This window comes from Dinoponera quadriceps, unplaced genomic scaffold (genome assembly GCF_001313825.1).
Source record: "Dinoponera quadriceps isolate SergipeBrazil2010 unplaced genomic scaffold, ASM131382v1 scaffold1252, whole genome shotgun sequence".
Lineage (NCBI taxonomy): Eukaryota > Metazoa > Arthropoda > Insecta > Hymenoptera > Formicidae > Dinoponera > Dinoponera quadriceps.
This window is the reverse complement of record NW_014555363.1, coordinates 1,435,958-1,456,278: the sequence shown is the minus strand read 5'-3', so window position 1 is coordinate 1,456,278 and position 20,321 is coordinate 1,435,958. Positions and strand designations below refer to the sequence as shown.

General features: G+C 38.4%; 4 protein-coding genes across 7 annotated transcripts; all 4 read right to left on the bottom strand.

Moving 5' to 3' along the window:
- Nucleotides 1-554: 554 nt before the first annotated feature.
- LOC106743982 (odorant receptor 4-like) lies at nucleotides 555-2,977 on the bottom strand. The gene is made up of 5 exons (XM_014618345.1): nucleotides 2,792-2,977; nucleotides 2,297-2,527; nucleotides 2,095-2,208; nucleotides 691-846; nucleotides 555-605 (listed from the first exon to the last, which is right to left on the bottom strand). The coding sequence occupies exons 1-5, from the start codon at nucleotides 2,975-2,977 to the stop codon at nucleotides 555-557; spliced, it is 738 nt and encodes a 245-aa protein (XP_014473831.1).
- Nucleotides 2,978-4,568: 1,591 nt separating this feature from the next.
- Nucleotides 4,569-10,795, bottom strand: LOC106744011 (odorant receptor 4-like). The gene is made up of 6 exons (XM_014618394.1): nucleotides 10,545-10,795; nucleotides 7,672-7,999; nucleotides 5,938-6,168; nucleotides 5,480-5,593; nucleotides 5,126-5,281; nucleotides 4,569-4,619 (listed from the first exon to the last, which is right to left on the bottom strand). The coding sequence occupies exons 1-6, from the start codon at nucleotides 10,793-10,795 to the stop codon at nucleotides 4,569-4,571; spliced, it is 1,131 nt and encodes a 376-aa protein (XP_014473880.1).
- Nucleotides 10,796-11,768: 973 nt separating this feature from the next.
- Nucleotides 11,769-12,864, bottom strand: LOC106743971 (odorant receptor 30a-like). The gene is made up of 4 exons (XM_014618331.1): nucleotides 12,664-12,864; nucleotides 12,485-12,589; nucleotides 11,947-12,126; nucleotides 11,769-11,819 (listed from the first exon to the last, which is right to left on the bottom strand). Exons 1-4 carry the CDS (start codon nucleotides 12,862-12,864, stop codon nucleotides 11,769-11,771), a joined length of 537 nt encoding a protein of 178 aa, XP_014473817.1.
- A 1,015-nt stretch (nucleotides 12,865-13,879) lies between these two features.
- On the bottom strand, nucleotides 13,880-20,286 carry LOC106744009 (electron transfer flavoprotein-ubiquinone oxidoreductase, mitochondrial). 4 transcript variants are annotated; one of them, XM_014618389.1, is made up of 9 exons: nucleotides 20,162-20,258; nucleotides 19,656-19,733; nucleotides 19,008-19,115; nucleotides 18,582-18,930; nucleotides 18,192-18,498; nucleotides 17,863-18,104; nucleotides 17,369-17,763; nucleotides 17,055-17,276; nucleotides 13,880-14,792 (listed from the first exon to the last, which is right to left on the bottom strand). In XM_014618389.1, exons 2-9 carry the CDS (start codon nucleotides 19,657-19,659, stop codon nucleotides 14,629-14,631), a joined length of 1,791 nt encoding a protein of 596 aa, XP_014473875.1. In that variant the 5' UTR covers nucleotides 19,660-19,733; nucleotides 20,162-20,258; the 3' UTR covers nucleotides 13,880-14,628. The 4 variants fall into 4 exon arrangements, with proteins under 4 accessions (XP_014473875.1, XP_014473873.1, XP_014473877.1 ...); XM_014618387.1 differs by lacking the exon at nucleotides 19,656-19,733 and having other exon boundaries at nucleotides 20,162-20,286; XM_014618391.1 differs by lacking the exon at nucleotides 19,656-19,733 and having other exon boundaries at nucleotides 19,008-19,110.
- Nucleotides 20,287-20,321: the final 35 nt, after the last annotated feature.

Genomic DNA, 20,321 nt, shown 5'->3' with positions numbered 1-20,321 from the left:
AGATCGACTTGAAATAAAGAAATCGGTATGATCGACACAAAAAAATGCAACAAGAGACGACAAGTTCGAAATATTAAAATGTAAAGTTTTGGAAATGTATGTGCGGACACATGAATAATGAAATTCAAGGTAATCCCGGTGATCAGAAGCCGTCTAAAATAATCTTATGACGTTTACCATTACAAGCTGACATATTCGTGTGTACGGTGATGTAATAGCATCTAACACATAACGGAACGAGAAAATCTCAAATGTTTGTCTTAATAAAACTATGCACTAGTGCAAAGGTACAAACACACAGTAAGGTAAATGCTGTTATATATTTTTAAATTGTATCTCGTGCGAATTGTATCCAACATGCAGATTTTCACGTTTACGAAAAAATTTATAAGGGAGAAAAAATGAAACATGTATAAGAACAATTAAATATGATACATGAGAATATATAAAATACTCAAATACTCAACTTATAATGAGATGATATGTATATATATATACGTCTATGATATACATGTGTACACGGATACATTTGATATTTGATATTTCTTCGTTGTTCAAGACATCGCAAGTAGCACCGATACGTACGACGCAGAAGCTTTTAAAATCTGAAATATAATATTTCTGTGTACTAGAAAGGGTATATTATCTGAAACACACACACACACATACACATAATCTTCAACATCTTACGCCCGCAAAGACTTCCAAGGACAGGTCGTTAAATTTCCCAACTGTTACAGTCAATCGTTTTTGCGATCTCAACATTAGAATCAATAAAATTCGACTTTTACTGGGTTTCGCGTCGTACCAAAGCACGTCGTAAGCAGCATTCGCAATTGATTTACTCTGGAAAGAGAAAAACTAGACAAGATTGTACTTTTTGTATAGAAAAGAAATATTTAAGCGCACAACTTTGCCCCGCAAAAAGAATCATAATCCCAGAAATTGCATCATCGTGTCGAAAAACTCACATAATAATTATTTTGGCAAAATAAAATTTTGAATTGTTTAAATAGCTAAGGCAAAAAACACCTGAACACACACCTAACCTTGCATATTTTTATTTAAATACATATATTTAAAACTTCAATTCAGAATATTTATACAAAATGTTTCATTTTAAATAATACAATCAATTATTTTGAAAATAATTTTCGGGAAAAATGTTTTATATAAAAGTTATAAGGTTTTAAATGGCGCATTATGTAGCAATCTTAGTGTGACCTTGAACAGCATCGTTAAGGTTATATAAAAATTACTTTGAAATCTTTTAATATGAATTCCTATTTTTGATTGCATACTTTTGTTACCGACCTAGAGAGTTTTACACAAAAATTATAAGTTAAAAATATATAAGTTAAAAACTATAATAAAATTATTTTTCACTAAATACGTTCCACGTTATGAGGCCTGAAAGTTACAACACTTGCAACATAGCGCACGCGCTAGTCAATATGATACCCCCGCGTGCTATAAGTAAAAGTGGCGTCGGCTGAGCTTCACGTACACTCACGGGAGCTTTCAAGTATACCTATAGAGGGAGTTCTCCAATTATGTTTCCGCGTAAATAAATCGCAACTCTTCGCGAATATAAATAATCATCTGAGTGATCTGGTAATTCCGGACCGCGCCAAATTGAACGAGTGTATTCTTGTTATCTGACTTTTTCCATGTGAAGGCGCCAAAATAAAATATCTCAAATGTATTAAATTTTCAATTGTCTTATTTTAATACTTTAATACACAGAATGAACAAAAGAATCAATTTGTGTTAACAAAATTATGTGACTCCATTAAAAAAAATGAAGTTGACTTTTATATGACTTCGGTGTCTCTACATAGAAAAAATCAGTTGACAAGAGTACAGCTCCTTCGAAATCATTTCATTTTCGTTTAAAAAATCGTTCTGTAAAATTATGTATTACGTTATTTTAGATGGCGACTTTAAGACCCGCCTTGTATATATATATTCTATGTTGAAAGATTAAATATTCATACTTAAACTTATTATTCAAAATAATAAGAGATCCAAGTTAAGTACGTACCCCGGTATTCGTATTCTTATTTTAACGTTTCTATAAGAAATAGTTCAAACCTTGTTACTGAGATATTCCCCGGCAAAACAAAAAATGAATGCTTCCAGAGTGATAGCAATATAAAAGAACAGAGACTTCAAGAATAGAATATATCCTTGATCATTTTCGAGCGACTGAAACGTTGGAGATTATTACTGGTAAGTACGCACTTAGAAATATCGCACTTAAACGATATAAGATGTATCTACAAGAGACACTCACTATAACGATTACGACAGCTATGCAACATATGACAAGCGTATTCGTGAAGAACTGCATCAGAGCGATGTAAGAGAACAAATTCTCGACACTGTCCGACAGCGCGATGAGATTCTGATGCTTGCGAATAACCACGCCCGCAGCTCCTTTATACGAGTTGTATTCATATTTTCGCGAGAAGAGCTCGCACAAATCGTGACACACGATATCTATCTGGCCACTGATGTGCAACGTCTAAAAACAAGACACCGCATTGTATTCCCGCAGATCCGATAATTTCAAGACTTCTCTTAATTTTTCAGGATTTCAAAAAATTGCAGATTTCACAGATTTTCCAAAGATTTTCAGACAAGGCGGGATCGCTAACTGCGAGTAATTTGAATCAAGACGTCTATCGATTTTCATTGACATTTCTCGACGTGCTCGCCAAAACGGAAAATCATGATTTATGTTCTTAAATGATGAAAATATATTCAACAAGACAAATGAGAAACTCACTAGCGTCATGATGAATGCATCCAATATCCCAATTACCGAGGCGTTACTCAGCAGTTGAATAAACTGAACAAACAGAACGATTTCACGGACGGGGGAGACGTTGTCTTCAAAGGGGAACTCCATCTTAAGAAAGAGCTGTTGCTCCTCGTTGCTGAGCTCGTCAGAATGCATGTGGTTGAATTCCATTATGACGGAGACGTAGACCGCAACGGCCATCGAGTATACTGCGATGATCAGCATCGAGCATCGGCGCGAGATGTGCGCTTTGTCCATCATAGTGCGCACATTGAAAGTGATAGCGCCGCAGTCGCGCCAATCTTGCGACATCGACGTTAAAATATCGTTGATTAACCTGAAAAGATTATTCCTAATGTCTGTCGCGCTAACTACCCGAATCTATCCGACAGAAGTTGAAATTATGCCGAAGAGAATCGCAGCTCCGCGCGCGGATCAACTAATTTCTCACCTCTCTGATGGGAAATAATTCGTCGAATGAACATGTTCAATTTGAAGAACGTTCTCAATTGAAACTTGCTTTTCAACTCGCGTCGAGATGCGTGAGAGAACGCCTTACCTTTGATTCAGCCAGAGAATGATCAGTTTCAGAGAAAGCAAGCTGTAAGGCAGCGTGGTGCTAACGCTGTCCACCAGATTGAGGAAATCGTTAGCTCGGATGCAGCCGACAATATATTGGAACTGAAAGGTCTGAGCGGCGCCCAAAGAGATTGTCCAAAAGACACGGAACAAGACGGCATACGGAGATCTCGGCCAAATCCCGATCGCGCGCAGCCCGAATTCAACGGAAGGGCTCACGGTGCGGGCGAAGCTCATTTTGCGTTCGCCCGTAATTAATAAAGTCGCGTCTCCGGCAGGCTTGTGACAACAAAAAACCCTCCCGCCTATTTCGGTGTCGCCGTTAATCGTGGCACCCTCCAAAAGTTACCACATCGTTAGAAGTTCGATACAGCATCGAAATCTCACCGCTCGGCCACTACGCAACTTCGAATAATCTTCAAGGATTCTGGCGGGGTCGTCGTCCAAGCGGGAACCCTCCGTTGGTCGTCGACCGGCCATCGAAATTATTCATCGTACACACGTGGCATGTTACAAGAGAGAGGAAACTACGGTGACTATGATTTCAGGTTTGTCGGTGGAGGATAAGTAACGAGGTAATAAGTTTTGCGCTCTTCGCCGGCGAACGTCACCGCGAGGAGGTGCAGTCACGACGTTATTTGCTTTAAAAATGCAAGCGGTTGCAAAAGCGGTCGGAATCAACTTTATGCACACAGTTATGTAGCCTCAACTGAGAACAAAATGGAGGAGGACTGCTTGAAGGAGGGAGTCCAATATACTCAGCACAATCGTGAAACACCACGCAGAGTTCTGTGCTCGTCAACATTGTCGAGAGTGAGGATTTTCTTTTCGATTCGAATCTGGCGAAGTGCTGTTCGTGTGTTGTGAAAAAATTTATTGCTACGTGATTAATATTCTTCGGTTGATAAACGTTTTTCATATATTTGTCGTGCTACCTGAGACGACTTATGACACATTAATAATAGCATTAACGAATACAATAAAATTGGTAACCAAAGAATATTATAATAAGAGAAATATGTGTAGGCCTATATTTATATGTACTATCGCCATTGCATCCAAAATGTTCAATATTATTTGTTATAACATATTTATATTGTAAGCAACAATATAATAACAATATAATAACAATACTTAGACAGTTTACAATAAACAGCGTGTATAATTCTAAGCTTCATCGGCATCAATACATTGCATATAAAACGGATATGTAGGACGCGGAGGCTTTCAAACTCTGAAATATTAAATGGAATAGGATAAATCAGTTCATTGTATTAATAAGTCGATACAACGAAATGGTTGGAGCTTTATAAACAATACGAATACCAGTAATGTTTACTTGTTATTATGTTTGATAATTATTACAAATCATATATATGACATAGGAATAAAATATCTCCGGCATTACTTTTCCATGTTATATTGTCAAATATATTGTCCTTAAATAATTTATAATTAAATTAACTTAATTAATATAGAACTTGAACATATAGATTTTTTATATGAACATTTAGTGTTGATTCAATTTCTGAAATTGTGCATTACAAGATACATAACTCTTAACATTACACACATACGTAATCACATTTAATATCAGACATATATAGAATTATTTTCAGTATCAAAGCGCGTAATAAAAATAACAATGCAGACCTTTCGAGACAATTTTAAGAGACGGCATAAAAATCAACAATTGCATTGTTGATTTTTCATGAAATCGCATCGTTACTAAACTCTTACGTTCGTGAATCCTTGCAGTGACAGATCCATAAATTTCCCCGCGGTGATCGTCAGCCGTCGCTGCGACCTCATTATCATGAGCAACAAAATGCGGCCGTCCTGCGGCTTGAGAACATACCAAAGAGATTCGTATGCCGCATCACCGACCGTTTTACTCTACAATGCAAACGACAGGCAAATGCGTGGAAGCAGAACAACATGTCCTCCTCGGCGCACAAACGGTGCTTCATTTTTGTATGTAAGCATCAGATATATTTTTTATAACAGCAACAGAACCCAGCGACGTTTCAACAGCCCAATGTGAAAATTAAAAGAGCACTTAGCGGATTAGCGACAATTTCATGTATTACTCACTTTATTACTCAAGTATTCCCCGGCGAAACAAAAAATAAACGACTCCATTGTCATGGCAATGTAGAAGAAGAAGGTCTTTATCAACATCCTGATGCCATCAGTGGTACCTAATGTCTGTGGATCAAACAAATCGATCAAGAAAAACAATCAATAAAAATGTCGATATGCGTTCGATGAGATATCGATGAATGATATTCAAAGTAGAAACGTATAAAAACGGAGGAATATACAATAAAGTCTAAAAGTGCAATTAAAAATATATACTATTATTTGTTTTCAGGTGGTTGGGAACTCGCTGGATATATTAAATGCATATATACACAAATAAACACGCCAGTTGCTAAATTGAGGTACGCAGACATTCGTAACTTTTCTGAAAAATCGCGACTAGTGTAATGAAAATGTTGCTGTGTACTCAGCACTTACGGAACGAAGTTTCAAGTGGATCGAGTACTCACTGTTACCACGAGAAATCCGATGCAACACATGATCATTGTATTCGATAAGAATTGCATCAGCGCGATATTGCTGAAGAGTTTCTCGATGCTGTCCGAGAAAGCAATGATTTTATGATGCTTACTGATCAAGGACCTGGCGACGGCTGTGGATAAGCCGTACTCGCCGTCCTTCCTGCAGATCGCGTCCAACTGCAGATGAATGATATCTATTTGTCCACCGATGTGCAGCATCTACGTATTACGATAATCAGTTATACATGTTGATGAGCTGACCCCTTTGAAAAAAAAACGCAAAAAAGAGGTGAACGGGTTATGTTAAAAATAGTAAATTTTTGCGTGCATAGTTTTTGCAATGAACGTTGAGTTTCCGGGCTTTCTAATGATTAACCAACTATTTTTTCCTAGCCTGGAACATTCGGTAAAGTGCAAAAGTACTATCCTTTGCTTGCACAGAACGTTGAGATTGTCGGCAGAAATTGTTATGTTTGTAGTTGAGTGTGCGAGCTTGAACTTTGTCGATTATAGAGATCTTCCAGGTACTCATTTTCAACAAACTATTTTAGGGGCCATCCCGTACATGTACATATATACATACATAGTCTTGCTATAAATTCTGTCAGTGCTATGCTATGGAGGGGAAATTGTGGCGTGGAAATGGCAACACCGCCGATACATAGATAACATGTAAGTTATATTCCAAAATTCATTACCAACGCTGAAAATCAATGGTTCATGTTATAGATTTCCAGCATTGGCAGTACATATTGGAACGTAACGTCGTCCGTTATTCACTTGCCGTATAGTTTCGTTATTCACCTGCTATGGAATGGAAAACGCATGGAAATTGTATCACTTTATTTCAAGTCAGCAAAACTGTAAAACGTTTTAACATACTAAAACCACTTAAAATCAGTAACACTAACGAATGGTCCCAAATGAAGCCACCATGGTAACTGGACAACGTAAAGGTCAGAAAAAGTCTAAAGTAAAGGAAAAAAGAATGTGGTTAAGAGGCTTTGTGTCCATCTCACATCACGAGGAAAGACAGCATATGCGAAGCAACCGGAAGCCATACGTTAAAGAAAGACTTTGGGAATCCCCTCCTGCAGTCTCGCCACAGCGAGAGACCACAACCTCGCACGTAACGTTCCGTCGACGCACGCAAGGATCGCGAATCGAAGGCGTGTAGATATTGCCAGGTGGCGGGAGTTGCACGAAGGGCACAAGTTTCACGGACTTCCATAATAGAAAGGATAGGCTCGCGGAACGAATATCGATCGCTCTTCGATGTTCAGGATCCAGCCTACTCATCTGTGAGTGTTTTTACATATTCGATATGTACGTTACCTGCATACGCCTTGTCGTGGCGTACAGATTAAGTAACCTCTGCAATTAGTAGAGGTGAAAGTTACTTCGGATGAATTCAGAACCCAAAATCATATAACTAATTGGCGTTGAGGATGAACGTTTAAATTTAGATAGCTAAACTAACACAAAAAATGTATACTTCCCGGCCAACTAAATTTGATTAACTAAATTAATAGGGAAGAAAAAAAAATATAATTACTTCGGGCTTCGGCCAAGAAATTTTCCTTGAAGGAAAGAAGGGTAGAACTCTAACGTTGCCTTCAACTTACCGGCTACAGCTGGAAAGACTGTAACGTTTTGACGAGTTGACAGAATTTTGACAAATTGACCGGTCGAGTTCTATCCTTCTCCCTTTTCTCCACTTACCAGCGTAACAATTAACGCATCGATCACACTTATAGTCAAGGCGACCGCCAACAGATGGATGAACTGCATGAACATGATGATCTCATAAACTGGTGATTCACAGAAGACGAAGGGTAGCTCCATTTTTATAAGCAGCTCCCGGCAATCGCTATCGACATTCTTCCTAAAATCGATGGACGCAGTGCTGTAAAGCAACACCGCCGTCGCGTAAATACCGATGACCAATTTGGAGCAACGATGCGACAGCACCGCTTTGTCGATCATGGCGTACATGCTGGAGTATTCGCGCCAGTCCTTGGACATTGTCGTCAGGATATCGATGAATACTCTGCAACGCAACTTCGCGACGCGTCACAACACGAATGCATTGTACATCGACAAGATACCAAATGTGTTCTTGCCAATTTACAGAAAAAAAAGCAGGCACGAATTCGACAAGTTGACTGCCATGATCTACTTTTGCGATATCAAGAATGACACTTCTAATTTGCGAACAGACAGTATTGCGACTACACTTACATTATCATTGTAAGTATTAGGTCTAGTAAAAAGTAATCCATTATTTTTCCAATAGAGGGCTTTACTAATCTGTATCTCGCGTTGTATAAATCCGATCGGATTACGCCAGATGGCGTTAGAAAGATAAGATTTCGTACTAAAAAAGCTCTCAGACAGTTTTGTGACTGCTTGACTCAGTATTGTTTGAGCGCGCGTCAAAGATGGACACCAGCAAAGAGAAAATACGCCATACTTTACAGTTTTTCTTCGATAAAGGCGAAAACGCAAGCCAGGCGGCTAAAAATGTGAATAGTGTTTATGGTCCTGATACTGTAAGAGCCAATCACGCGCAATTTTGGTTTCGTCGATTCAGTTCCGGTAATTTTGATGTCAAATATGCACCACGCTCCGGGAGGCCAATTGTCGATAATGTTGATAAAATAATGGAAATCGTCGAGTCCAACCGTCATGTAAGCACCGTTTCGATCGCCAAGGAGCTAAACATTGCATAAAAAACCGTTTGGAACCATTTAAATGAGGCTGGATTCAAAAAGAAGCTCGATGTGTGGGTGCCACACGAGTTAACGCAAAAAAACCTCATGGATCGAATTTCCATCTGCGAATCGCTGCTGAATTGCAACAAAATCGATCCATTTCTGAAGCGGATGGTTACTGGTGATGAAAAGTGGGTCAATTACGACAACGTCAAGCGAAAACGATCGTGGTCGAATCGCGATGAGCCGGCGCAAACGGTGGCCAAGCCAGGGTTGACGGTCAGGAAGATTTTGCTGTGTATTTGGTGGGATTGGCAGGGAATTATCTACTATGAGCTGCTCCCCTACGGCCAAACTCTTAATTCGGACCTGTACTGTCAACAATTGGACCGTCTGAAGGAAGCAATCGCCCAGAAGCGGCCAGCTTTGGCCAATAGGAGAGGAATTGTGTTCCATCAGGATAACGCCAGGCCACACTCATCGATAGTGACTCGCCAGAAGCTCCGAGAGCTTGGTTGGGAGGTTCTTTTGCGTCCACCTTATAGTCCGGACCTGGCACCAAGTGATTACCACCTGTTCCTGTCTATGGCGAATTTTTTTGCTGGTGAAAAATTCGCCTCAAGAGAAGCTTGTGAAAATCGACTTTCCCAGTTTTTTGCCAATAGGGACGAGGGTTTCTATGAGAGAGGCATAATGAAATTACCTTCGAAATGGCAACAAGTCATCGAACAAAACGGTGCATATTTGACCTAAATCGGATCATTATAACTATGTCAAATAAAACCTCCAATTTGATACAAAAATAATGGATTACTTTTTACTAGACCTTATATATCTCAGCTTCTAAATTTTATATCATTAAGTTATAATAAATTTATAACTTTAATTAATTTAATCTTTACCTCAGAATAATTTAACGAATGAAGAAAAAAATAAAGCATTCACCCATTAAGGCGAACGAAAAAATTAAGAAATTATAAACATTTCTTACATTTTTCGGATAAAATCAATCATCCTCACATGTAAGTAATGTAAGTATTGTAATTATGCAAATGGATTTTTAATTCTGCGCAACCAGTAATGAGTATATTAACAAATTTGCAGTAAAACAGGAGGACTCTACAGGATCCCCTTAAAGATCACAGTTATTTCATGAATATTTTTAATTAAGGTATCAGTTTATTTAGAGCCTAAATGTCTCAGATTGGTATTAGAATTACTTTTCTTATAGTATGAATGTAATTGAGAATTACGTAATATAAATGAAAATAGAATTGTACTCTGACAAAAAAAAAGTAGTAGACTCAATGAAATTTTATTTAAACGAACAAAATTTGTTCAAGCACATCTAATCCATTAAACAAATCATACAATTATAACGAGTTATCAATCGATTCAATGATTGTGACTTGGTTAGCAACTATATCAATGCAACGCAATTGTTACATCAACGCGTAATTTGTTTAGTGGGCACAATATTTTTTAAATAAAAGTAATTTCATCGATACAGCTGTTCTTTTCTTTAGTGTATATTAACCTCTTCAGGAATATTGACACATATGTGTACGTGTAGTTTCATTTAAAAATTACCGTTATTTATAATTACACAAATTTTTGAAATTTAATAATAATCGTTGTTATAAATCAAAAATTTTAAATTCATCCCTGAAGAGGTTAATGAAATGATTGTAGTTAGGAAGCGGAAGAGAAGCGTTCCATAAATAAGACACTGGCCGTTAATGGATTAAGTCGCGGAATACTATGGACGTAGAATTATCTCGTTTGGCAGTCAACGTTAACCTTTGAGAATCTCAAGTTTTCACGAACACCATAGAACATTAGCGTCCTTAACAAATAACAAATAGAACGGGAAATACATACCGATTGTTGATCCACAGGACGACCAGTTTGAAAAACAAAAGGCTGTACGGCAAGGTGGTGCTCAAACCGTCAATCAAATTCGACAGATCGTCGGAGCTGAAGTGATTGAGAATGTAATGATACTGGAAGATCAGTATTGTTCCCATCACTGATGTCCAGAGCAGCTTGAACAGGACCGAAGAATTTGGCCACACGCCGGTGAGACGGAGGCCGATTTTTACCGGTCGACTGAGAGTGCTAGTCGGTATCATCGCGCTAGGTTGAGATTCCGCTTCCGCTACGTCTACGAACGAGCTAGACGCGAGTTTTTGAACGTGGCTTTGTTTGGAACGTCGGACATTCATCGGAGAATAAGCATAAAAATAATAACATGGGTGATCGGATGCGGGCCCCACCTTGGCCGCCGACGACCAGTCGCAAACGTTAGGCATATATTTTCATTACATACTTAGGAATGCGTGGAAAAAAGTTTGCGACGATCGAAGAATGATTGCAGACTTCGGGAAGAACGAGGGATCGAGAATGATACTTGGTGGTAACTTCCGGGAGCTGAGCGAGCCGCTGATCGTAGTTATCGCGGGTGATTTACTTTAAAAATGCAAGGAAAGAAGGAAAATGTGGTTGTACACTTGTGCGAGTAAAGATCGTCGGTGTGACCATCGTCGAGAAAAGTTACGGAAAGTTTTCCGTATGTAGTGGCGGATCTTCGTGGAAGATCGGTTCGAATACATTTCGAGGAATACATAAAGAAATGCAACGGTGACGATAAGTTCAAGATATTAAATTGTATGCAATTTTGGAAATGCATGCGTGCGAACACACGAATAATGAAGTTCGGGGTGATCCCGGTGATTAGAAGTCGTCCAAAATAAACCTATAACATACCATTACAAACTGACGTATTTGTGTGTACAATGACGTAGTAGCATGGTGCTACTCGAGAAAAGAGGTGTTGATTAGTGCATGCGATTGATAAAGCGTCTTGTATCGACGAACGTCCGAAACAACACAAATGTCTAAGTACACCTGTCTTGTAGTTTCCTACAAATGAAACAAGTACAAAAAATAAAGATGGATATATAGGAAAGTACATCTGTGTGCATAATCTTTTCAAAAATTAGTTTATAATTTTCTGTACACGTTCTTACTTCGACTCGAAGTATTCGCTGGGCACTTTGTCAAATCGCATTTCACACTTGTATAGAATCTATACAAGTTTGCGTTTTAATACATGGCGCGTAACACCGACATGTAAGACGCAGAGGCCTTCAGGATCTACAAGAAGAAAACCATGTATTTGACAATTTCGACAAGTTTAATCACGAATGATGAACTTCATTCTCGGTGTTTAAACACCGATATTCAATCGTATCGCTATTCTCACGAAGAAAGGATTTCTTACGCTTGCGAAACTCTCCAGAGATAAATCTACAAATTTCCCGGCTGTTAGTGCCGGTTGCTTCTGAGATCTCAGTATCAGCAGCTTCAGAATTCTACTCTCAGTAGGCCTTAATTCGTACCAAAGTGACGCATATGCGGACTGACTTATAGACTTGCTCAGAAATAATGTTTCACGATAGATCTTTTTACGTAATATTATTAATCACGACAGATCTTTGTATAATTATATTTCATTTTAGAACTAAAATATCAAACGACTAAAATGAAAAGTTCACTAGTGGCTTACGTAGCACGAAACATGTTAATCATAATAGATCTTTCTAAATGAGTATCTTTACCATAATATTCCTACGTGACAATGTTGAATGATCATATGAACTCGATAATTACATTCCCGTGTCAATTCCACTATCTGTTACCTTATTCCATTGATATGAACGCGATTCATGTTAAACAAGTTCCAAAATCAATCGGCCGATGGTTTGGCACTGAACAAGCGGCACGAAAATAATTAATCTCGCTCCATCGCGCTTTCTCACCTTCGAGCTGAGGTATTCGCCGGTGTAACAAAGCACAAACGCTTCTACGTTCACAACGACGTAATAAGAAATGGCCTTCATCAGCACCTCGTTGGAATCGTGCGACTGCGATTTAGAATTGGATCACTCGGAGAAATTGCAAAATATTGTTCGGAAAGAGAATATCGGATTTTACTCACGGTCACAATCAAGAATCCTAAAAAACAAATAACGAGCGTATTTGTGAGAAACTGCATCAGCCCCGCATAGCAGAACACATTCTCAACACTGTCCGCGAATGCAATGATCCTTTGATGCCTGTTCGCGAGAGCTCTCAACGTAGCTATGCGCGACTCGTGCTTGTCCTCGGCTATCGGGATTTCCAACAATTCCTGACACATTATCTCTATCTGACCGGCAATATGGAGGGCCTAAAAATGGCGATCCTGAATTGTTCGAAGAATTGTGGTTTATCAACGATCTGAGGCACATTTAGTGCAAAGCTAATTTTTCTTTTTTTTTTACATAATGAATCGAAAAAATTTCGTGGAAATTTTATCGACATATCGACTACACAATCATCATAATTTCTGCCAGGGATGCAATGATAGTCCGATAATATCGAAACATCAGTACGTCATCGATCTGAATATCAGTTAACTTAACAATATTTTATTAATATTAATAATATTTTATCAATATCGATAAATTAACAATTTTGATCCACGATATTTCGATAATATTGGACTATCGTTGCATCCGACAGCGACTGCAATATTTTCCAAATGCTAATTAAATTGCTAATTAAACGTAATCATATGAAAAAATAAATAAATAATAAACGTAATTAATAAACGTAAATAATAAACGTAAAATAAATAAAAATAAACGTAAATGATAATCGCACAGAAAGAAGCGAGATTGGACAATATTGGGTCTTCAAAACGAGTGGGAATGCGTTTCATCCTTTCAACCGGATAAACATTTAGGAGAAAGAGGAACAGAGGCTTGGATGTGAAGTAAATTACTTGCGAAAGAGAAAATGAAAACGAAGGAAAAATTACATTCCCTGTCAACAAACTGGATTGTAAATATATATATAATGTATATGTATATTTCATTTTTTCTCTTGTATAAAAATATAATATGCAAGTCGAAATTTCTCTAAATTTTCATTTATACAAATTAGTTTAAAACTAATAACAGTCGTATGCGTATTTGCTTGTTTCTTTCCTGTTATATATGCACCTTTATAAATTATATATATTAGGGGGACCGGAAAGTAATGTCGTTTCTGCGCATGTCGATATTTGATTTGATTGATTTTTACCGATCCGGCATTGAAAATTTGTATACTAGATGGCAAAAGGTTGTTGATAACGAAGGTGAATATATTGTTGATTAGAAATAAAACTTGTTAAAAATGTAGTCGTGTGAATTTAACTTAAGAAAGCGACATTACTTTCCGGTCCCCCTAATATTTACAATAATACGTGTATATCAATTTGTGCAAAACCTTCCTCGCGTTGAGAAAACATTTCACTTAAAAAATATATCATACAAAAGGTGCACCAACATTTTCAAAGCTTTCATCAATTTAATGTACCGTGTGATATCCGCAATCTATTCGACGATACGTGTACAGTTCAATAACTGTTACCCTGGCAAACAATAAATCTTGCAAACTGCCTTGATGGACAAAGAGTTATTTATATACAGTTTAAAAATCGACGTGTGCGCGCGAGAATGGATAGAAAAAAAAAATAGACCGATCGCGTCTATATTTTTTTCTGTCTCCCCTCCCCCTCCCCCTTCTCTCTCTCTCTCTCTCTCTCTCCTCCTCCTCTTTCTTTCTCTCTCAAACAGAGTTAATATTATAATCGTATTAACCATCCCAACTAGAAATAACTTCTCTATTCTCACGCTATATATTAAATAATTATATATATACCATAATGGTACAAACCTAAATTACAAATCGTTGCGAATTATAGTTGAACGTGCCTGAAACATGATTCGCACGTTTGAAAATATGATTAAGATGTCATGAAATATCCTACGTCTCTGTAAAGTATATAAGATTCATGCCGAATCAAGATATTGAAAGTACATTGTCGAACAATACACGATCGAACACTTGGAAGCGAACAGATTACTGATCTATTTTACATGCCGTTGTAGGCTGGCCCGCCGCCACCCTCGGGCACAACCCAATTGATGTTCTGGCTCGGATCTTTGATGTCGCAAGTCTTACAATGAATGCAATTCTGCGCATTGATCTGTAACCTTTCGCCGTCGCCGTTTTCTAACGGCACGAATTCGTAAACACCTGAAAGCAGATTACACAAGTTTCGACGGTGGTATCTTAAGCGCTTATTCTTCTCCTTTTCGAATAATCATATGAGTAAATTATAGATACATGCACAGCTGAATTACAGATGAAAAAACTGAGAAGCACACAAAAACTAGAAATCAAACACAAAATTTATTCTGAAAACATCGACCAACACATTTAGCATGCCAAGCAATGAAAGTTACGAGAGTCGTACCCGAAAAAAACACTGTGTGAAACGAGAAACAAGTTGTTACACGAGCACGTTAATGCTCTTTTTCGCAATAATATAGCAGTCTTACTACCATTCCCGACTACGTGCCTTTAATTCCACCCTTCCACCCGCTGGCTATCCATTATGTGCGAGCTGACTCTGAACTTCTGATATTGCAGCAGAAACACCTCGCCGACTTCCCACAAGATTATGTTATTAAACTTGTGAGTATGATCACAACTGCCTCATGATTACGCGCGACGCTGGAATTACATTCCCGCCTGAGTGATGATTTACTCTATTCGCAAAAGACGGATTTGATGACGGCGAAAATGCCGGCGTAAAATAGCGACGTAAAATTATTCAAATAAATGAAATGTTACACTCAAAATTTCGTCAATAGCACTGACAAGTATGACTAATACGATTACTGTGATTCAGTTCCTCCATGACAAACGACTATTTCCATCTGTACAATAATAGGACGGATTTTGCAAAAACTTGTTAACGCGCGACAAATTCAACAATTAATTATAGAAGTATTTCAAACTGACTTGGAGTACACTTTCTGCATTGTTTCAGAATTAATAATAGAATACGTGGGACAGCGAGAAAGGATAAATTGACGGGCGGAGGTTGTTGGCCGGAGATGGCTGCAGGGCGCTGTTCAATTTCGGGGGTTGAGCTTGGTCCGGGGTTGTTTAGCCATGCGGGGGTTGTCCGGGCGGCTCAGGTTCAAGGACACACCTGTCGATAAACCCCCGACAAGACTGGAAAAAGGGGGGAGACGTGGCTGGGGGCGGAAGAGGAAGGAGCTGGATTGCCTGCAGATTGCGGAAATGTATCGCCGATGGAATTGATCACGTTGTAATAATATCGTCGGAACGCTGAATAATTTCTCCTTTTTTCTCGCGTTGGCCGAATTTTCGCAAAGAACGACAAGTGTTTTGCGCAGTAATCGATAAAACTGTGCGCAACATGCGAGTGTTGAAAATCGGAACTCGCGTTGCAGATACGACAGATTACATATTTAGAAGATGGAGTTAGCTTCGGCTTAATGAATATATAGCGGGCAATTTAATTACGAGGGAAAAACGCAAGATGAATTGCCTCATAGTCATTCGCGTTAGATATTTAAAAACAAGATAAATCAAGGGCGGTGTTGGGCGTAAAATTACACTGGCTGAATATCAAGCTCCGCAATGCGGTAAATGTGCTACTTATTCATCGTGAGCGTGCCGAGTTTCTCTGTTTGCGCCAATAGCGTGAGACATTCTTGAACGAATTACTTTTAATATTAATGAGCGGTTCCAACACTCACGCAACGAGAATCCATTGTCTAACGTATTAAACGATTTAAATAACACAACTATAAGAAACAAGAACAATCGTAAAAAGGATATATATTGAAATACTGATTTATGTGATATGTTGCAAATGTAAGTTGATATGCAAATAATAATGAAAATGTTTAAATATAATTTTTTTTGGAGGTAGTTTTCAATTCAATATATTTCCTTCAACCAAAAACTTTTTTCTGATACTTCGAATTTTGAAGCAAATTAAATATATACAACACAATTAGACTCACTAAAAATAAATGTTATAAAAATGACATGAACGAGGTGATAAAATGCAGAGATAAATATAAATGTAATATGCTGTATGTGCATGCATATATCTTATTCAACTTTCGCAGGAAAATGTATTCTTTAGATTTTTTCAGACATGTACACTCACCGACGTGAAAAGAAAGGTTACCATAGCATAATTATGAAATATGTACAAGGCTGATTAACTCAAGCTATTAGTCACATAAAAGACAAAATTTACTCAACATACAATTAATGTTGGATCGACAAACGATATTATTTCTTACAATACATTGAAAGGACAATTAATGTATATAGGGTGAGTGATTTCAATCAAATATCTCTAAGTTGAAGTTACAGAGACATTTGTCCGATTTGGTTAAAATGTTCCAGCCTGTAATCATGCATAATCATGTAAGAATTGACGTACAAGCATGCAATAAGATGACTCACCAGCGGGGCAAAATCTTCCTTCTGGACCGCCGAAGTGTGCCAGATTTCTCTTCACTGGAACGGTGTCATCCTTCAAAGTTAGATGGGCCGGTTGATCAGCTTCGTGGTTAGTGCCAGTGAGAGCCACCGACGACAAAAGATCGAAGGATACTTCGTTGTCGGGCTTAGGATACTCTATGGGCGTGGACTCAGCTGCGGACTTCAATTTCGTGTGATCAGGACCTGTAACATGAGATATGAACATTTCCAAATCATTTATAATTCATATCTCAAGATCTCTTCGAGTCTCGCAGTGAAACAATTTCGACGTTTACCTCCATGTGAGAAAGTCCACGGCTCTATTCCGCCCAATAACATGGAGAAACCAGAGTACATCATACCGCCATATAAGCCGAGAGAGGAGTGGAAGCTTGGTCGCATATTTCTCACGGCTTTCAGTTCCTTATAGACCCAACTACTCTTGATTTTATCCGTGTACGTCTTTGGTTCCAATCCCTCCGTCGACGAAGTGTTACTTTCCGCGTCGACGATCGCGTCGATGACGCTTTCTGCGGCCAACATGCCGCTCTTCATGGCATTGTGCGTTCCTTTAATCTTTGGCACATTCAGAAAACCAGCCGTGCATCCGATGAGACAACCGCCGGGGAATTGGAGTTTGGGGATGGACTGGAAGCCACCTTCTACCAAGGCTCTAGCGCCATAAGCTATCCTGCAATTAGTAATAGAGCGAACATGAAGAGCATGAAAAATATCTGTATCCGTACATTTCCGAAGTACATCGTTATCCGTATCTAATGGAGATATTGACCTTTTTCCCCCTTCGAACGTTGGTCTGATACTTGGATGCTGCTTAAATCTCTGGAACTCTTTGAACGGATGCAGATAGGGATTGCTATAATCCAAGCCTACCACGAAGCCTACAGCGACCAAAGGTGTTTCTTCGTTCAAATGATACAGGAACGACCCACCATATGTATTCCTGTCGAGTGGCCAGCCGACTGTATGCTCGACTGCTCCGGGTCTGTGTTTGCCCGGCTCTATCTCCCAAATCTACCGAGAAACACATCTCGCTTTAGAATAAGTTCGCATTATTCGCAATTTTGAAGTACAGCTCAGTAAGTTGTACTACATAGCTACCTCTTTCAACCCTATGCCATAGGACTGCGGCTCACAATCCTTCCTGAGATTGAATTTCTTCGATACTTGTTTCGTCAAATGACCATGACAGCCTTCTGCGAATATGGTGCATTTCGCATGAAGCTCCATGCCCCGTTCGAACGTATCCTTGGGCGAGCCGTCTTTGGCAATGCCAACGTCGTTCGTGGCCACCCCTTTGACAGATCCGTCTTCATGATATAGAACTTCTGCCGCTGCATAGCCGGAGTATATTTCGACACCAGCGGCTTCTGCTTGCTCGCCAAGCCACGTCACAACGTGTCCTAATCTATACATAGATGCAGACTTTTAGTGCCAAAACACAGATTTGTTATTGCTCGTTTATTTATGAGACCATTCGCATTGCCTTACCTTACTATATAATTCCCATGATTGTACATTGGCATTCCTTTAAAAATAGGTATGGATATCCTCTTCTTCTCAGTAAGAAAAGCAAATTTGTCCTCTGTTACAGGAGTATTTAGCGGTGCACCCAGCTCTTTCCAGTTTGGAAACAATTCATTCAAAGCTACCAGATCTAAACAAGCTCCACTGAGGATATGTCCACCAATGGTGGATGCTTTTTCGACTAGAGTAATCCTGAGTTCCTTGCCATGCTTCTCCGCCAGTCTACGAGCCTGAATAGCTGCTGATAGTCCAGCCGGCCCACCACCAACAATGAGAATGTCGGTCTCGTCCACATACCTCTCCATGTTTATTTCTAATACACAAAGAAGACATCTTGAAAACACTATCTGTATTATCTATATAAACAATAAAAGCTGAGAAAAAATTTACCTTTCCATCTTGGATCCGTCTCTCTAGGCACCACTGTGTAATGAGTCGTAATCTGAGGAAACTTGGCGTCCGAGTAAGCTCTCTGGACGACTCTTTGTAACCTCTGTACTACCAAAAAAAAAACAATCACAATTAAACTAGAGAATATATGGTTACGTCAAAATGTTATAATGGCAACAGTTTTGCATATTCATATTTCAAAAGTGCAGTAGAACATAAGAAAATATATTTTTCTAACATAATATGTACAAATAAACGAATAAAATATATACGTACAGTTATATTTATTATATAAATACAATTGTTTTTAATTTATTGCCCCTACTTAAAGCTGATTATAATTTATCGATATCTCGATCGTGAACTCTAACCTCGAAAAGAATCGCGTTTTCACAAGTCATTTGTTTTCTCTTTAGAATAAATTATCAAATTTAACATACTTCTATTAATAATAAAAATAAATATTTGCTAACAGATTACAAATTTATTTTTCTTCTTGTCTGTTCTTTTCATATTTCTTGTACCTGGAATAAAAATAATTTAACTTCAAAATCATGAAAAGAAATGGAACGATCTAAAGGTCAAGTGCAGAGAGACACATGGCGTGAGGACGAAGTACAAGTATATTTATATTATTTCATACTATACCCATCACACGTAATAAACACGTTGATCGTTAAATCGCTCGTGCTTAACGATCGGCATTCACAAAACAGAAAGTTTGGCCTGTGTCAAAATAACAGCATTTATTCTAAATAACACACATTTGTATTCATGGTGCGCGCAAATATACGATTCAAATCATGTATTAAATAATGAAAAACTTATGTATCTGCATATAATTATACGACACATTATGTCTAATTTTATTTGACGATATTACATAACATATGATCGTCCAATTAATGGTTGCTCCACTCGAGTATCTATCTCTCGAGACCGATACGATGTTTATAAATTATTCCGTTATCGGAGATATCATCTGAGATTTAATCAAAACAGTTACCGAGCTTCGGAATGTATATCGCAGCGATGTTACACACGGAGAGAAAGAGAGAGAAAGAGAGAGAGAGAGAGAGAGAGAAAGAAAGAGGAAGGAAGAGAGAGAGAGAGAAAGAGAGAGAGATTTCAATCAAATATCACATCGAACTTACTAATTCCGGAAGCAGTAAATACCGCAGGGGCCATGATCGTACACAACTGCTGATCGACGTCGATCAACACTGTTGAAAAAAGTCCGCAGCTGTCGTTCGGTCGATCGTATCAAGTAGTGACCTACCACTGCAAGTGTATCGGAAACAGAACTCAGTGACA

Excerpts from the sequence above, each read along its gene's own strand:
- LOC106744011 (XM_014618394.1), bottom strand. The coding sequence starts at position 10,795 with ATGATACCGACTAGCACTCTCAGTCGACCGGTAAAAATCGGCCTCCGT. Across the intron at positions 5,594-5,937 it reads TCGGATTTCTCGTGGTAACA|ACATTAGGTACCACTGATGG; the intron begins GTGAGTACTCGA and ends TTTGATCCACAG. Across the intron at positions 5,282-5,479 it reads GGGAATACTTGAGTAATAAA|AGTAAAACGGTCGGTGATGC; the intron begins GTGAGTAATACA and ends TTTGCATTGTAG.
- LOC106744009 (XM_014618387.1), bottom strand. The coding sequence starts at position 20,195 with ATGGCCCCTGCGGTATTTACTGCTTCCGGAATTA. Across the intron at positions 18,499-18,581 it reads CATGGGAATTATATAGTAAG|ATTAGGACACGTTGTGACGT; the intron begins GTAAGGCAATGC and ends ATCTATGTATAG. Across the intron at positions 14,793-17,054 it reads AGGAAGATTTTGCCCCGCTG|GTGTTTACGAATTCGTGCCG; the intron begins GTGAGTCATCTT and ends ATCTGCTTTCAG.
- LOC106743982 (XM_014618345.1), bottom strand. The coding sequence starts at position 2,977 with ATGGAATTCAACCACATGCATTCTGACGAGCTCAGCAACGAGGAGCAA. Across the intron at positions 2,528-2,791 it reads ATGCATTCATCATGACGCTA|ACGTTGCACATCAGTGGCCA; the intron begins GTGAGTTTCTCA and ends TCTTGTTTTTAG. Across the intron at positions 2,209-2,296 it reads TAGCTGTCGTAATCGTTATA|TCGCTCGAAAATGATCAAGG; the intron begins GTGAGTGTCTCT and ends CCAACGTTTCAG.
- LOC106743971 (XM_014618331.1), bottom strand. The coding sequence starts at position 12,864 with ATGTGTCAGGAATTGTTGGAAATCCCGATAGCCGAGGACAAGCACGAG. Across the intron at positions 12,590-12,663 it reads TAGGATTCTTGATTGTGACC|TCGCACGATTCCAACGAGGT; the intron begins GTGAGTAAAATC and ends TCTAAATCGCAG. Across the intron at positions 12,127-12,484 it reads GCGAATACCTCAGCTCGAAG|ATCTATCGTGAAACATTATT; the intron begins GTGAGAAAGCGC and ends TTACGTAAAAAG.